The 15811-nt window shown below is 43.8% G+C and overlaps 1 protein-coding gene across 15 annotated transcripts in view; it reads right to left on the reverse strand.

Annotated features, from left to right (window-relative positions):
* The window catches only part of PTPN3 (protein tyrosine phosphatase non-receptor type 3), a 120128-nt gene that overhangs the window by 70391 nt on the left and 33926 nt on the right, over positions 1–15811 (reverse strand). For 4 of the 15 annotated variants that reach the window (XM_035254274.3, XM_035254291.3, XM_035254281.3 and 1 more), the window contains exons 2-5: positions 14087–14241; positions 7495–7602; positions 7376–7418; positions 4703–4781 (exon numbers count right to left, since the gene is read on the reverse strand). In XM_035254274.3, the coding sequence (XP_035110165.3) occupies positions 4703–4781; positions 7376–7418; positions 7495–7602; positions 14087–14224 (368 nt within the window). In that variant the 5' untranslated portion in view covers positions 14225–14241. Of the gene's footprint in view, positions 1–931; positions 1003–4702; positions 4782–7375; positions 7419–7494; positions 7603–14086; positions 14242–15811 lie in introns of those variants that run through there. The other 11 variants (XM_078350209.1, XM_078350189.1, XM_078350219.1 and 8 more) reach the window with 5 other exon arrangements.

The raw sequence follows: 15811 nt of genomic DNA on the forward strand, positions 1-15811 counted from the left end.
GAAAGGAGGCTGTTGGCAGCACTGTGCAGGCCAGGAAGCCCCTAGGGGAGACTTCTATTTGGGGATGCGGCATACATGTGACACTTGGCCACTAGCTCCCATACTTTTTTAAAACCCAGATTCAAATGGGATAGACATTCCAGTGTCTGGCCAAGATGACAAAAGGGAAACCTCCTGAAATCTAATATAGACAGGGCAGAAGTGAACAGAGGCAGGAGAGAAATAATTTTAACAATTTAAACAAATCAGTTTCATTATTCCTTCAAATTTATAAGGTCAAGGAACTGGCTTTATGAGATGGGAATGCTTCAAACAGTATTACAACCTCCTGTTTGCCCAATTCTGGGCTGTGTACATGGTACTACGTCCTAACTTTCCCTCTTATTTCAGCCTCATAACTCTGTAAGGTAGGTCCCACTATATCCATTTTTACAGATGACAAAATCAAAGCTCAGATAGAACATATGAGGGCAGCTGTGTCTTATTTTAACCTGGATGATCATGTTATTAAAAAAAACTCACTATGCTACAAATTTCTTATAGTTTAATGACTAAAAAGCTTAAAATCCATGTCATAACTCTGATATTATTACTTTGCTTATAATTAACTACTCACAACGTATTGAACACCCTAGCCTTGAGAGACAATATGACATACATTTGCTAATTCACACCTATTTGGTATTGGAATCACCATCTTTTCTACCTAGGATAACATCATCAGTTCTTTCTAGTTTGTTTCTATGTTTATCCAAGCTGACATTCAACCAGAATTAAGTGTTCTCTCCTCCTACAATGCTACTGAGAGAAAAAAGAGAAGGGAGAGTTATAGATAATCCAGTGGTGAATCTGGGCTTTCATTGACAAGCTCAGCTAATCAGTATGTCTTCCTAGGGATATAATTGAGAAGATAAACGAGCTCACCACTCACCAAATGCTGCCTTGTCATCTACCGAGCAAAGTTTCTGAGTCAACCCCATGGCATCATCATACACAAAGAAACTAGAATAGTGAAACACAACCCAAGCTTAGGAGACTTCCCAGGAATCTTGAAGGAGCCTAATTTTGAGATTGCCAGTATATAAAATTCTGCTTAGAATGATCTAAATTTATCAGAAACAGCAGTTGTGGAGGCTCACAATAAAGAAGATATTTATTTAACAATTAGAATACAGGATAGTTCTTTAGAAGAGATGCTTGGGATGCCTAACTAAAGAAATGTAACGACCTCTCTTGCGTGTACCACACCCATGACTTCAATTTCAGAAAAAAGCAATCAAAGTCTCTCGGCCTAGATCCTTAACAAACAAGCAAAAACCAACAGATACTACCTCTCTATACACCTTCTTTGACTTTTGAGAGCTAAAATTTCCTTCAGAGGGAATTTCCTTAAACAGGAACTACAAGCTGGGATAAGATACTATGTGCCAGGAATATAAGTAAAATCTTTCATTTTATATATTTTTTAAAGCATGTGAATTAATGGTAGAAGCCTGGTCCAGGACACAATGATTTGGCAGCTGGGCATGGTAGTGTGTGCCTATAATCCCAGCTACTCAGGAGGCTGAGGGAGGATCCTTTGATCCCATGAGTTTGAAGCCAGTCTGGGCAACATAGTAAGACCCCGTTTCAGAAAAAAAAAAAAAAAAATGGCAGTCCTGGTGGGCCACCAGCTCTATAAGAGTTACGGAGTGGCTCCCACCGCAGCTCCTGCTACATTAAGGGAAATCTTATGCCCAAATCCCAGAAGGTGATAGTTACATTCTATTCTGCAATGGGACATCACCCTTCTTAAGATGGAAAGTGGGGTGGGGTGTCAGTTGTGAGCCACTGAATCTTAGGAGAGTAATAAACATATTGTTTATTACTCATTCTGCACTAAAATCTGCCTCTCTGTAGCCTCCACCCACTGGCCATAATTCTATGACCCTGCATATCCAGTTCCTCTTTTCCCATGACCACTGAAAAGATCTGAAGGCAGCCTTCATTTCTGCCTCAGGCTTCTCTCCATCATGAATGCCCTAAATTTCCATAGATGTCCCTCAGACGACAGGAAGGCTCAGCAGGAAGATTCTGTCAACTCCCAGAGAAGTGGGCTTCTCTTCCATAGGGTATGGAAGAGAATGGCCAATGGCTAGGACAGGCCCTGGTGATGAACTCCTGGGCTACGCTGGCCGTAGAAATATGTTCCCTCAAGTTCAGCCACTGGAGGCCTCTAACATGCCCAGTGGATGCCACAAATCTGGGGCTCTAGTGTTACAGGGAGGAGACAGGAGACAGGTGACAATTGCTAGGTGAGGCAGTGCCATCCACACTTGGGGCTGGAACCTCCCAGTTGATCGTACAATCAATTCACTGCATCACAGTTGGCATTTTTTCAAGAAATGAAATAAAACAGAATAGAAAACTTCAGAGTACTTGCGACTTACTATAGTTTTACAAAATGTTTGCTTCAGTAATTTATATATGTGTACTGTATTCTGAAACATAATATATTTTTACTATGGAGTTGTGATTTTTAAAAAACCCACTGGTTAGAACAAAATATATTTTTGAGAAAAAAATATATTTCTTCTGAAACAAAATATATTTTTACTATGAAACAAAATATAGTTTTACTATGGAGTTGTGATTTTTAAAAAACCCACTGGTTAGAACCACACACGTGGATGTACACGTGTACATACATGTATATACATACATAATCACACGTGTATTATATATAATATATATAAAAGACACATATACTTGTATACACGCACATATTATTCATGTTGTTTTTAACACATCCCTTCAACAGAGACCTTTTTTTTTCAATAGGATCTCAGTCTATCACTTAAATTGGAGTGCGTGGTTCAATCATGGCTCACTGCAGCCTTGAACTTCTGGGCCCTAGCGATCCTCCCAGTCAGCCTCCCAAGTCACTGGGACTATGGGCATGCAGCACCACACCTGACTACTTTTTTTATTTTTATTTTTGTAGAGGAGGGATCTCGCTATGTTGCCCAGGCTGGTTTCAAACTCCTGGCCTCAAGTGATCCTCTTGCCTTGGGTTCCTGAAGTGCTGGGAAGCTCACAGGTATGAGCCACTATGCCTGGCCCATGGTGTGTTATTTAAGTACTGGCCCATGGAAGCCTTAGTAGGGTCATTTCAAACATGTTCTTATAGATTTCATCACCAGCTCTGTGTCCGTCAGCATAAGAAGTAACCTGCTGGGCTGAGTGCTTCTATCCCATCCCCAGTTTACCAGCATGAAGAGCTGGTATGGGGAAAACTCAGAGGACAGGGCATGCTTCCATGTGGTCCCCTGATGTGTCATACCAGACACCTTGGACACTGGCTTAAGATGTAATAAAAAACACAGTCAAATCCCCAATGTCTGCTATAGTAGAGGGAGGAGGTCCCCAAAGAAGGCAAAATACAGTAATAGACTAATATCTGGCCTTTCAACATATTTCAAGTTAAAATGTGATCATGTAATTACTACTAAAAAAATAAACAAGACAGAACTCTGTGTCTGAGTTAATGCTGCTTCCTTGATGATGTCTTTTGGCCATAATGAATGTAGAACAGGATTCAATACTAAGCAACTATTGCTTTTGTTCTGGCGAGACTGCTTCCCTCCCTAAGAAAAATAAATGGATCGATAATAAAAGGGCTTAATGTTGCCACAGGGGAGGGGAAGTTGAATTTGCGCAGTCTGTGTTAAAATAGCAACAACTTTCTTGTGCTACACTCTCTTCCTCCATTCCAAATACTCTGTCCTCCACACCCAGAAAAACCCATGTACCAACCCAGGGTCGGGAGAGACTCCAAGCCCTGAGGGGTAAACAACTCCTATACAGCCCTCTTTCCCTTATCTGGTTCACATACTTCCTGCACTTGCTGATTCACTAAGAAGACAAGCTGAATCCATCCTGCTCTCCTTTCTACTTCTTGTAAACTGGAGATCTGATAGAAAATTTTTATAACAAAGCTTGCCTGGTGGTTCATGCCTGTAATCCCAGCACTTTGGGAGACTGAGGCAGGCAGATCACTTGAGGTTAGGAGTTTGAGACCAGCCTGGCCAACCTGGTGAAACCTTGTCTCTACTAAAAATACAAAAAAATTAGCCAGGTGTGGTGGTGCATGCCTGTAATCCTAGCTACTTGGGAGGCTGAGGTGGGAGGATCGATTGAACCTGAGAGGCGGAGGTTGCAGTGAGCTGAGATCGCACCACTGAACTCCAGCTGGGGCAACAGAGAGAGACTCTGTCTCAAAATAAAAAATAAAAAAAATGAAAGAAAAGTCTTATAACGAGAATGTCTTGTTATCTTCAAGAGCCTCGATTCTAGCTCTTCAGAGACATCATGCCATTTGACCTGTGGATGACTGTTTTACAAATTTGTCTTCTGCATCCTGTCTACTTTAGTAGAATATGATTTTTTGTCCTTTGAGCACAGTGGGTTCAGCAGGCAGGAGAGGCCAGGGTGGTGGGAGGAGAGATAGAAGGTGGCAGATAAGAGAAGCAGGCCCAAGACTGAAAACTAATTCGCTGATTAGAATGTCAGTATTGTGCACCCCAGATTTTTACCTGGATCATCATTGTTGGTGCAGTTACACCCAGATGAAGTTATTTGGCCATAGTAATAAAATGAAGAGTACATTTTTAGTGGTTACTCATTTTTATACACTAAATAGAAAACTTTAAAATGTTATTACCTGGTTTGTTCTTGCTGCAGTGTGTTGGGATCAGGTATAAAAAATCTTACTCGAAAATGCAGGGTACAGGGGAAACCTCCTACAACATTTTTCAAAAACAAATTAAATTTTCTCTTTGACAAAGTCAATGTATGTAAGTTGCTTCTCTTCCATAAGTGATGCATTTTTCACTCAACAATAGCTTTTTTCCCATTAGAAAAGGGCTAATTTCGAATACGGAGTGCGTAAGTTAGTTCATTGTTTTAGAACTCTCCAAGTCTTCAAAAAGTAAAATATATATGCAACATCAGCACAGACTGAGTTATCATCGACTTCCTATCACACGGTTATCTTAGGGCTGTGTTTAAACATTGCACTCTGTTATCTGTATTAGAAATTTTAAAAATCCTTAAATTGGCATATTACGCAAAGTTTACAAAGAAATAATAGCCTGTGTTTGTGCAGCCATTCATGCGGTTCAAGCATTTTCAGTATAGCCCTGCATTTGAACACCACCATGACTATGAATGAGCTAGGCTGCTACTGGTAGCCCATTTTACAGATAAGCTGATGGCTTAGAGAGGTGACTTGCCTAGGTCACACAGCTGGTGACAAAACCAGAATTAAAGTACTGAGATCTTTGATTCTGCTATACCACATTTTCAAAATCATCTTTAAACTAGAAAATATCTCATGCTTTTAATGCAAAGTATATTAAATTAATATACTAGTCAATCACACAATGAACACACTCAAATATGGTTTTACACATCAACATCCAGAGTCAATTCGGTTGTGTGGATAAAATTAGTCCACTTCTGATAGATATGGAAACAGGAGAGGATCAGATTGTGTTGCTAAGATCCCAAGATCTTCATGTCAATTTCACCACTGTTGCTCAGTAAATATCTGCCGCCCTATCTAGGCACTGAGCACTTTCTTGCTCTCTGCAACTCAAGACCTTCTCACTGGCCTGCTGGATCTCCTCCTCTACCTTAGTTCATCCTGGGCTCCACCCTCCCTGCTCTTTAGTGCTTTCTTTCTTTATCTGTAGCATGTGCTCCAAGAATCTCTATGGCGTTGTGTCCCTGAGTACACCTGTACATGTCTCTTGGTACCAGTGGGTGGCGCTATGACTATCTGCACATCAGGGGAGAGCAATGTCCTCCAGCTGCCTTGGGATGCTTGTTCACTCCCCACCCCCCTTCTAAAACTTGTCATGTCTGTGCTGCAGGCACAGCCTCTTTGTCTTTCTGGCTGTCCTCTATCGTGCTTACTAATGTCATAGAATGTCGATCCCTCTGGGCTGTCTGCACACTTGGCTGTGGGCTCCTTGAGGGCAGAGTCCAAATCTGATCTGGACTAGATTCCCAGGGCTTAGCCCAGCACCTTGCCACAGTCTGAGCTTAGGACATGTTCACTGAAAGCACGAGTTAATGAGAAAATGAATGAAACACCTATTCATGCCTTGTGTGGACTCATTCCTGGGGACTTGGATGGTGCAGGTATTTGTCTGCAAGCGGCTCTGTGGCTCCCACCGGTACTTCTGAACGCAGAGGATGCAGCTTATGTGAGAGAACTTTGAGAACCTGGCTCCCTGTGGGGGCAGCAGTGAGATGGGAGCAAAGGCCACTGTGTCTATTCCTTCCTGCCTGGGTGCTGAGGCAGGTGTGTGTGTGTGTTGGGGGGACATCTTGAGTATGCACACCAGTGTGCACAAATCTACCTGCCCTTCTCCACTCCACCATGCACTGGCCACTTTTTTGTGTGTTGGGCACCCTGGGGATGCAGAGGTAAATAGAACAAGGGTCCTAACCTCAAGAACTTGGGAGTTCTGAGAGGAAACTAAAGGCAAATAACAGAGATAAGAATGAGAGTGTTCAGGGCCCCAACACGGGCGATGGTAAATCTAAGAGAATGTCGAGGGAGCCACAGTTTCTAGGAGGGGAAATGAGATCTGAGCAGCCTTGAAGAAAGGCAGGATTTTGAGAGAGGGAAGTGGGAGGGAAAAGCATTCCCAGCAGATGGAACAGACTGAGGGGAGGCACCAGGAGGCCCTGTATATCAGCCAGGTTTGTCTGGGGCACGAGTGGCATAAAGGGAAAAAATGCTGGCAAAGTTGGAACACCAGGTTGAGAGCAGATCAGGGCAGAGGGTGGGCTATGGTGTGGCCTGATTGGCCACTCGGCTGGGAGTTAACTGCAGGACTGGGATCCACGCCTGAGAGATAAGTGGTAGTTGGGAGGACTGAACCTTTTATATTTGTGACACTACCTACCTATGGCACCTACCTATTGTTTTCAGTGAATGCCACTATGCTGTTGGAAAGTAGGAGGCGTTTGTGTTTGTCTATCTTTCTGTCTCTCTCTTCCACCCTGGCTCTCACACTAGGCTAAGAAAGGCCATCCTCCTTCCTTTTGTTTCCTTGTATAAAGAAATACGAGCTCCCTTGCTCTGAGCTGCCTACTCTCACCTTTCCCTTTCTTGCCCACAGCTGGGAAGGATCCTAGAGGGTTGATCTGGAAGTATCTCTGCTGACTCAGAAGACAGACATGGAGAAGACAGCTCACTCATGACTCCTGGATGCCCAGAACTCCAGGTCCCAGATGCTATAGGCACTGATGATCGGAGGAGAGAAACAGGCTGTGATAACTAATGCCTAACGTTCAGTTGAAGTGAAAAGATCGCACCAACCTTTCAACTGCTTTCTGATGGGTTTGCTTGATTCCAGCCATCTCTGTTGGACAAGAAAACATAAAATATAAAAGCAAACCATGCAGGAGTTCAGCACATTAAAAAAAAATGGCACTTACAGGAGAGTCCACAGAGTCGTCATCATGCTGTAAACCAAAATATTCCTTCTCAGTCACACCCAGGTGGTTGTACGCCATATCCAGAAGAACCTGACCAGTGTCTTGTTTCTAGAACAAAAGAAATTATCAAGTGGGAAAAGTCTTAAAATAAATGAATTGGTGGTAAAAACATTTTTGCTGTAGGCAAAAAAGAGTTAGAATATTCAGAAATGCTATGCACACACACTTCCCACCACAAGAAGAGCTTTAATAAATTTTAAGAAGCCACACAGCACATATGGGAGGTAGGGCTAAGAAAAACGACACCAACACAATTTAAGACAATATGAGTTTAATTGTCTAAGATTTCTTCCTTCCTCCTTAGCTGCAATTCCCAAGTGATAATGTCTAAATTGGTAAACTCAGCTCTCATAATCACGGTAAATTCCCTGTGGCCTCCCGTGGATTATCCACAGTGAAATGCTAACCCCAGGGCAGTTTCCGTTGGCTCCTCAGGACACATCTGTGGTTCCTACTCCTAGAGAAGCCACCAAAGTATATGTCCAGGAACGGAAAACTCTCACCTAACCGCATAAAAGACAGCTAAAAATACTCAAATGCCATTCAAAATGCCCTCAGAGTGATTTGGCCTGTGCCACCCGGTGGGCTTATCTCCTTTCCTGCTTCCCCTTCCAGTCATCTGAAGTGAGAAGCTGGAGGGCATGTTCAACGACATGTCTCTCCAGAGCAGGATTCGATCGCCTTCCCCGCTCCATGTTTATGGGGCTGGCATGCTGCCGGAATGGGGACAGGGATGTAAGAAGCTCCCTTTTCCTGCCCTGGCTGTGGAGGCAGTAACAGAGTGTCAAAGGCCATCAAGGGCCATGAAACAGTTGAGGCACAGTGGACACCCAAGGGGACCACACAAATGGTCATCTCAACCGGGGGCCTAGAGACAGCAACCCTAAACTGGGTTTGGGAGGAGGACAGGTCCAAGCATCAGCCCACCCCTCCAGGTGCACAAGCTAAAAAGAGGCCTTTGGATCAGATGGCCCGGCACAAAGGCCCATCAGTTGTGCACTGATGGCAAACAGCATGGAGTGTTTGGAAAACTGCAAATTCTACTTTAACAGGCAGACTTCGCAGGAATCCTTTGAACCAAACCATTTAACTAAAAGGACAATATGAGTCAGAAATAGACCGTGTATAGAACAGGCCAAGGCAGATCCTTTTTCTGAGTGCCTAAGAGCAAATAATGTACCTGAAAATAGGTCACAGTGACCAGCACTGAAGAATTAGATAACCGTCAGGCCCCTTTTGCAGAGACTTCTTTGGGGCAGCCTCAGATTATCTGGTCTGAAGGGGGGGAGCATGAGACACGCCTATTTCCTGAACATGCCCCCTTTCCTGCCCAAGAGCGCTTGGACCTCCTGCTCCTTCTAGCCAGGGCACCGTCCATCACAAGAGAATAACAACAGGTGGGGAAAGAATGACCCAGTCCACACACTGCACATTACCAGACACTCCATATGTCAAAGAGCTAGCTGCTCCCCTTGTTGGAATTATTTATATATGATTTTATATTACATTTAATGTATATTAACTACAATTTACTGAACATCTACAAAGGAGCCAGATATTATGCTGAGACATTTTTTATATATGATCTCTAATCTTTGCAACAATTTGCAAAGTGTAGTGGTCATCACCATCTCCCTTGCCAATGAGCAAAGGCAGTGAGAGGCTCCGTGCCTTGCACCATCAGCCAAGGGACAGTCTGACTGCCTGATTCAGGTCTGTTTGATGCCAAAGCCTCTCTGTTCCTACTACATCTCCTCCTCTGGAGTGCATAATTCATACATACAGGTATCTATTCTGCATAATTCACCTGATTTTCAACAGAAATTGAAATAGAACAGAAAAAAATGGGCATATAAAAAAATTTAAAAATATAATAAAAAATTGAAATATTAAAAAAACCACATTTATAATAAGAACAATCCTTCTGGCCTGGCCCTGCCCCCAAGAGGTGATCTTGGGCATACCAGGTCACCTCTAGGGCTCACTCCCTGGGCTAAGAATGACTGATATCCAAGTCAGCTTCCCTGACATGTGCTCCAGGTCACAAGATGGGCTGGGCTAAAGAGTCTGAATGAGACTGTGCAGAAAATTCCTAGGCATAGAAAGATATAAAGTGAGGTATATTCCAAATTGCAAACAGGACCTCCAATTTCTCAAGTTCTGCATGACTCAGCTTTGAACCAGGCTGCTGGAAGCCTGGGATGGCAGCCACGTGATAAGAACAATGATGTTCATCACTAACAATTTCTGGGTGCTCACTATTCACCAGGCTCTGCTCTAAGACCTCTATTTTTTTCAGAGACAGGGTCTTGCTCCATTGCCCAGGCTGGAGTGCAGTGGTAAATCATAGCTCACTGTAACCTCAAACTCCTGGGCTCAAGGGATCCTCCTGCTGTGGCCTCCCAAAGTGCTGAGTTTACAGGCATTAACCACGGCACCCAGCCTGTTCTAAGGCTTGAGATGATGCTCACTCAGGGTAGGGACTTGCCTCCTCCTCTTTTCACAGAGCTGATCACTCCTCCTTCTGCTGGGATTCTCAGACCTTCGCTCTTGGCTTCCTCCTGCCTCCCTGGCCGGGCCTTCTCAGACTCCTTTAGTGCCTGTTCCTCACCTCTCCTACCTTTAGGCACCGTTCACAGCTTCTGTCTACTTGCTTCTCAGGGGATCTCCTCCAGTTTCGGCTTGAAATACCGTCTTTATCCTGTTGATATCCACATCTGTATCCCCAGCCTGGACCTGTCCCCTGACCTCCTGACTCTTCTATCTCACACCATTCCTACACTGCTACATAGATGAATAACACGCCTCTCCACCGCCACATGCCCAAAGCAGAACTGATGACTTCTGCCCTCAGACCTGCTCTTCCCACAGTCTTCCCCATCTCAATAAACTGCAACTCTATCTTGCTGCATTGCTCAGGCCAAAAACCTGGGAGTCACGCTGAGGCCTCTGGTTCTTTTGCATTCCAAATCCCATCTATCAGCAAACCCTATTGGCTCCACCTTCAAAGTACTTTTGGGTTCAGTTTCCTCTTAGCCAGCCCAACACAGCCACCATGTCCACTGGTCATCATTTCTGCCCTGGACTGCCAAATCAGTCTTTCAGCTCCTCCCACCTATAGTTGACTGTGGACAAAGCCCCAATGCTTTCCACCTCATGTAGGAAAAAAAAGCCAATGCCCTCAGAATGATCTACAAGGCTCCATACAATCCTCCACCCACTATCTCTGCCCTCATCTCCTGCTTCACTATCCCCAGGCTCATTCCACTCCAGACTCCACTGGGTTCTGCAAACATAGGGAGTGGGCTCTAGCCTCAGGGCCTTTGCACTGCTGTTCCTTCTCCCTGGGATGTGCTTCCTCCAGACAACCACACGGTTCTTTCATCTCATCAGTGGGGCCTTCTCAGGTCACTTCTATACAATGGTGACCTCACCCTGCCCTGCAACTCTCTCCCTCTTGTTCTACTTTATTTTTCTGCAAAGCACTTAATACTGCCTGACTTAGCACGTATTTTTTTATGGCCCATCTTTCCCACTAGGATGTTGGCTTCAAAAAGGTAGGGATTTTGCTCTTTTTTATGCACTGTTGCTATTTTTTGGTACCTACAACAAAGCCTGGTTCACAGTAAGTGCTCAATAAACACGTGCTGAATGAATATATGAGTTATATAGTAACAAACATTCATGATCTTGTCAGGAAGAGGAAATACCCTTTAAGAACAGTTCCAAGACAGACAAACACACATTTTAACAAAGAAGCCAGACATACACTAAACTACTAGGGTACAGTACCTGGAAGAGACATTTGTGACCTTCACGGAACTTGTGTTATCACAAAATTCTATGAAAGATTATGTTAAAAAGGGAATCATATATAAGACAAGGTTCTGTAGAACCAAAGTAGTTGCTTTTTAAGAGAAATATTTACAACCTTGCCAAGAGACCCCTAATTCAGTGGTTCTCCAACTCCATGGCACATCATTCATGGCACATCGAGACAACTCCGGGAGAAATTACAATGCAGATTCTTAGGTCCCACCCCCTCAGTGAGCAAGTTTCAAAATGCCCAAGCAGGAGAAGGGATTGACATCTATAACACACGTTGTAGGAGCTTCTGACAGACTTTAAGAAATGTTCACCAAGGCTGAGCAATCCAAAGTGGAGACAACGAACTAATTAAAAATATTAATTAAAATGGAAGCAGTCCTTACTAGTTCATAAAAAAATTAAATTAATTAAAAAATAAGATAATTATTTTAATTAAAAAATAAGATAAAAAACTTAAGTCAGGTGTGGTGGCTCATGCCTGCAATCCCAGCACTTCAGGAGGGTGAAGTGGGAGGATTGCCTGAGCTCAGGAGTTTGAGACCAGCCTGGACAAGTTAGTGAGACCTTGTTTCTACAAAAAATTAAAAAAAAAATTTAGATGGGTGTAGTGGTGCGTGCCTGTAGTCCCAGCTGCTTGGGTGGCTGAAGTGGGAGGATTGCTTGAGCCCAGGTCAAAGCTGCAGTGAGCCGGGATCACACCACTGCACTCCAGCTTGGGTGACAGAGAAAGACCTTGTTTCAGGAAAAAAAAAAAAATAGTTCTTCAGGTATATTTCAAGTGTTCAATGGCCACATGTGGCTGGGGGCTCCCTATGGGTTAGTGCAGATACAGAACATTTCCAGAGTCGCAGAACGGTCTTCTGGACAGTCCTCCTGAGAGGATGTTTATCTCTAAACTGGCTTCTGAAGAACCAGGTCACAGGTATATGTCGTAGCCCCCCGTAGTTAGACTTTGGAGATACCTCACTAGACAACTGAATTTCCTTGCTGGAGTTTTCACTTCTTACGTTTCCCACCTACAAAAAACTGATGCCCTGACACTGGGGAAGAGTTGGAGGCCTGGGTGATCGTAGAAGTGGGTGGAAGAGTGGGGTGGAGGAAACATCCATCTCTACTGCCCATTTCTATTATCTGCCAGGTGAGGGGCCCACAGTTGGAGGCCTGGATGACCGTAGAAGTGGGTGGAAGAGTGGGGTGGAGGAAACATCCATCTCTACTGCCCATTTCTATTATCTGCCAGGTGAGGGGCCCACAGTTGGAGGCCTGGATGACCGTAGAAGTGGGTGGAAGAGTGGGGTGGAGGAAACATCCATCTCTACTGCCCATTTCTATTATCTGCCAGGTGAGGGGCCCACAGTTGGAGGCCTGGATGACCGTAGAAGTGGGTGGAAGAGTGGGGTGGAGGAAACATCCATCTCTACTGCCCATTTCTATTATCTGCCAGGTGAGGGGCCCACAGTTGGAGGCCTGGATGACCGTAGAAGTGGGTGGAAGAGTGGGGTGGAGGAAACATCCATCTCTACTGCCCATTTCTATTATCTGCCAGGTGAGGGGCCCACAGTTGGAGGCCTGGATGACCGTAGAAGTGGGTGGAAGAGTGAGGTGGAGGAAACATCCATCTCCTACTGCCCATTTCTATTATCTGTCCGGCGAGGGGCCCACACTCCTATGACCTTGGTCGTCCACCGAGTCTTCTGCACTGATAGGGAGACACCTGCAGCCAAGGAGATACAGCAGCCATTGTTCTAAGATTCCATGCAAACTGCCTTCTCTTCCTGCCGGCATCAAGGTCCATGATCACCTGGGAGTGGCAGTGGGCAAACTTGCAGGGGGTGTGCAGAAGACCCAGGGGTCAGTTTTTGTTACCTTTTACATTCTTGTGGCCTTTTACTGTTCCCTCAGTTGTTCTCTCATCCCCTGTCCTCTCTTCTGATGCCTTTCCTTGCACACTGAACTTTTCAGGCTGGGGCAGACCCCTTCAGGACTGGCCAGAGGAAGGGAGAGACAGGCAAAGGTCATGGGCCCAGGTGATGACTGGGCTGTGTGGGCACCATAGGCAGCCACGGTCCTATGGCTGGCCTGTGAGACTGGAGACCTCATTTCTAGCACTGGCTCTTCCATGGGCTTTAAGTGGGATGAGCCAGGACCTCCCCAAGCCCTGCCATCTGCGGGGCTGGTGGTCTCACAAACCACTCATTCACGCATTTAATGAGCACCTGCTGTGTGCCCAGCCTTGTGCCAGGGACAGGGGAAACAACACCCTTTCTATTCTTTCCTGTTTTCAAGGAGCTCACAGTTTCATGGGCAACGTATACCCTAATCACTACTTTAAAAATGCAACCTGACATGGGCTCTAATGAAGCATATATATATGTATATATATATCACCACGATGTGCAGATGGTGGTGCCTCCGTGGAGTCCTCATCCACTTCCTGAACCAGTCTCCTTCAGAAGGTGGATGAGGACTTCACAGAGCCACCAACATTTAAGCATCAAACAATTTACGTTACACAGAGGAAGGGGAAAGACCTTCAGGGTAGAGGTGAAATGGGGGCAAAATTTTTACGTATTTCCAGTGCAATCTCAACATAAAAGATCTCAAGTTTTCATTTTAAAATATTTTTTTCTACATTTTGTAAGCCAAGAAATGAAAACTGTTAGAAGCATTAATTCAGGAAAAATTTAAAAAGTAGAGAACTTACAGTAACTTTAAAGGTCTGTACCAAGCCATCTAAAAAACGGATGCTGCAGATGACTTCGGATCGAGTTTTCTCTTTGGGTAACTCTGAGGTGCGTATGTTATTAATTCTTCCACCCAGCGCACGTAACCGGGAGGTCATAACTATCGTTGAATAACCTGTAACATAAGATACACCTGTTAGTACTTCGATATGCGTATCACCAGTTACTAGTGAAGGCAGATACCTGTCAGTTTCGATCCTCTTGATATTGTCTGAGGGACTCACAGATAATCAGAACGACATAGCAGATCAGGTTTCCAATGGAGTGTTAACTTCTAAGATGCTCTAAGCAAAATGTATTGCTAAATTATACGTCCATAGTATTACATGGCTTATTTGCATGTCTTATTACCTCCCTGGTCCGAGGTAATATTTATATTTCCCTGGTCCTCCCTGGTCTAAGGTAAAAGTTATATTTCTGATTTATATTTACCAGGCTTTTAAATTTTTATTTATGTTTCACAATTTTATGTATGTATGTGTTTTACCTCTAAGGTTTTACAGAACTATACCAGGTGTAAATATGATTCAAACATGAAAAGATTTATGGATAAACTGGTATTCAAATTAAAGGACCTGTATTCATCAAAGACACCATTTAAGGCAGCAAAAAGGCAACTGACAGAGTGGAAGGAGACACTGGCAATATACACATCAACAAAGAATACATGAAGTGCTCCCGCTAACCTAGTGAGAATAACAGAAAACCCCGCAGAAAATGGGAAGAAAACAAAAACAGGTACTCAACCACATTAGCTGTCAAAGAAACACAAGTGACACCCGCAAAGCAACAGTACCACATGCCCACCAGAGAACCCCTATGATCCAAGACTGGCAAAACTACAGAGGGTGTGCAGCAACCAGAACTCTCACACGCTGCTGGTGAGAACATAACTGCTATACTATGGAAAACTGCTGAATGGCATCTACTAAAGCTGAACATAGGCATTTATTGTGCTATAGCAATTTCAGACATGGGCACACTCCCAGGAGAAAAATGGATATTCACTCACTAAAAGACATGTACCAGAATCTTGTGGGAGCAAAACTTCGAGTACATATGGACACCAAGGAGGGAATAATAGCCATCAGGGCCTACATGAGGGTGAAGTGTGGGAGGAGGGTGGGGATTGAAAACTACTTATTGGGTACTATACTTATGACCCAGTTGACAAAATAATCTGTACGCCAAATCCCCGTGACAGGCAATTTACCTATATTAAAAAACCTGTGCATGTACTCAGAATTTATAAGTTATTTTTTTTAAAAAGTCACAATTCAAAGATTTGGTCCACAATATGTATCTAATAATAATTTATAATAACAAAAAAAGAAACTTCATAATGTCCTAAACTGGAAAAGACCCCATCTACAAATGTAGAATGGATAAATTGTGGTACAGTCATACCATATAATACTATACAGCAGAAGAAAGAAACTACCATTACAGGCAAAACATGAATCAGTTGCTTTACGTTGAGGAAAAGACATGAGACACAATAGATTATCTGCTGCATGATTCCATTTATACAAAATTTACAAACAGGCAAAACTAATCGATGCTGATAGAAGAAAGGATAATAGTTACCTTTGTGTTTAGTGAGGGGAAGGGTTTTCTGGGATGCTTTTAATATTCTATTTCTTGATGTGGGTGCTAATGACACTGGTGTAGTCACTTTGTGAAAA

This window comes from Callithrix jacchus, chromosome 1, assembly GCF_049354715.1.
Source record: "Callithrix jacchus isolate 240 chromosome 1, calJac240_pri, whole genome shotgun sequence".
NCBI lineage: Eukaryota > Metazoa > Chordata > Mammalia > Primates > Cebidae > Callithrix > Callithrix jacchus.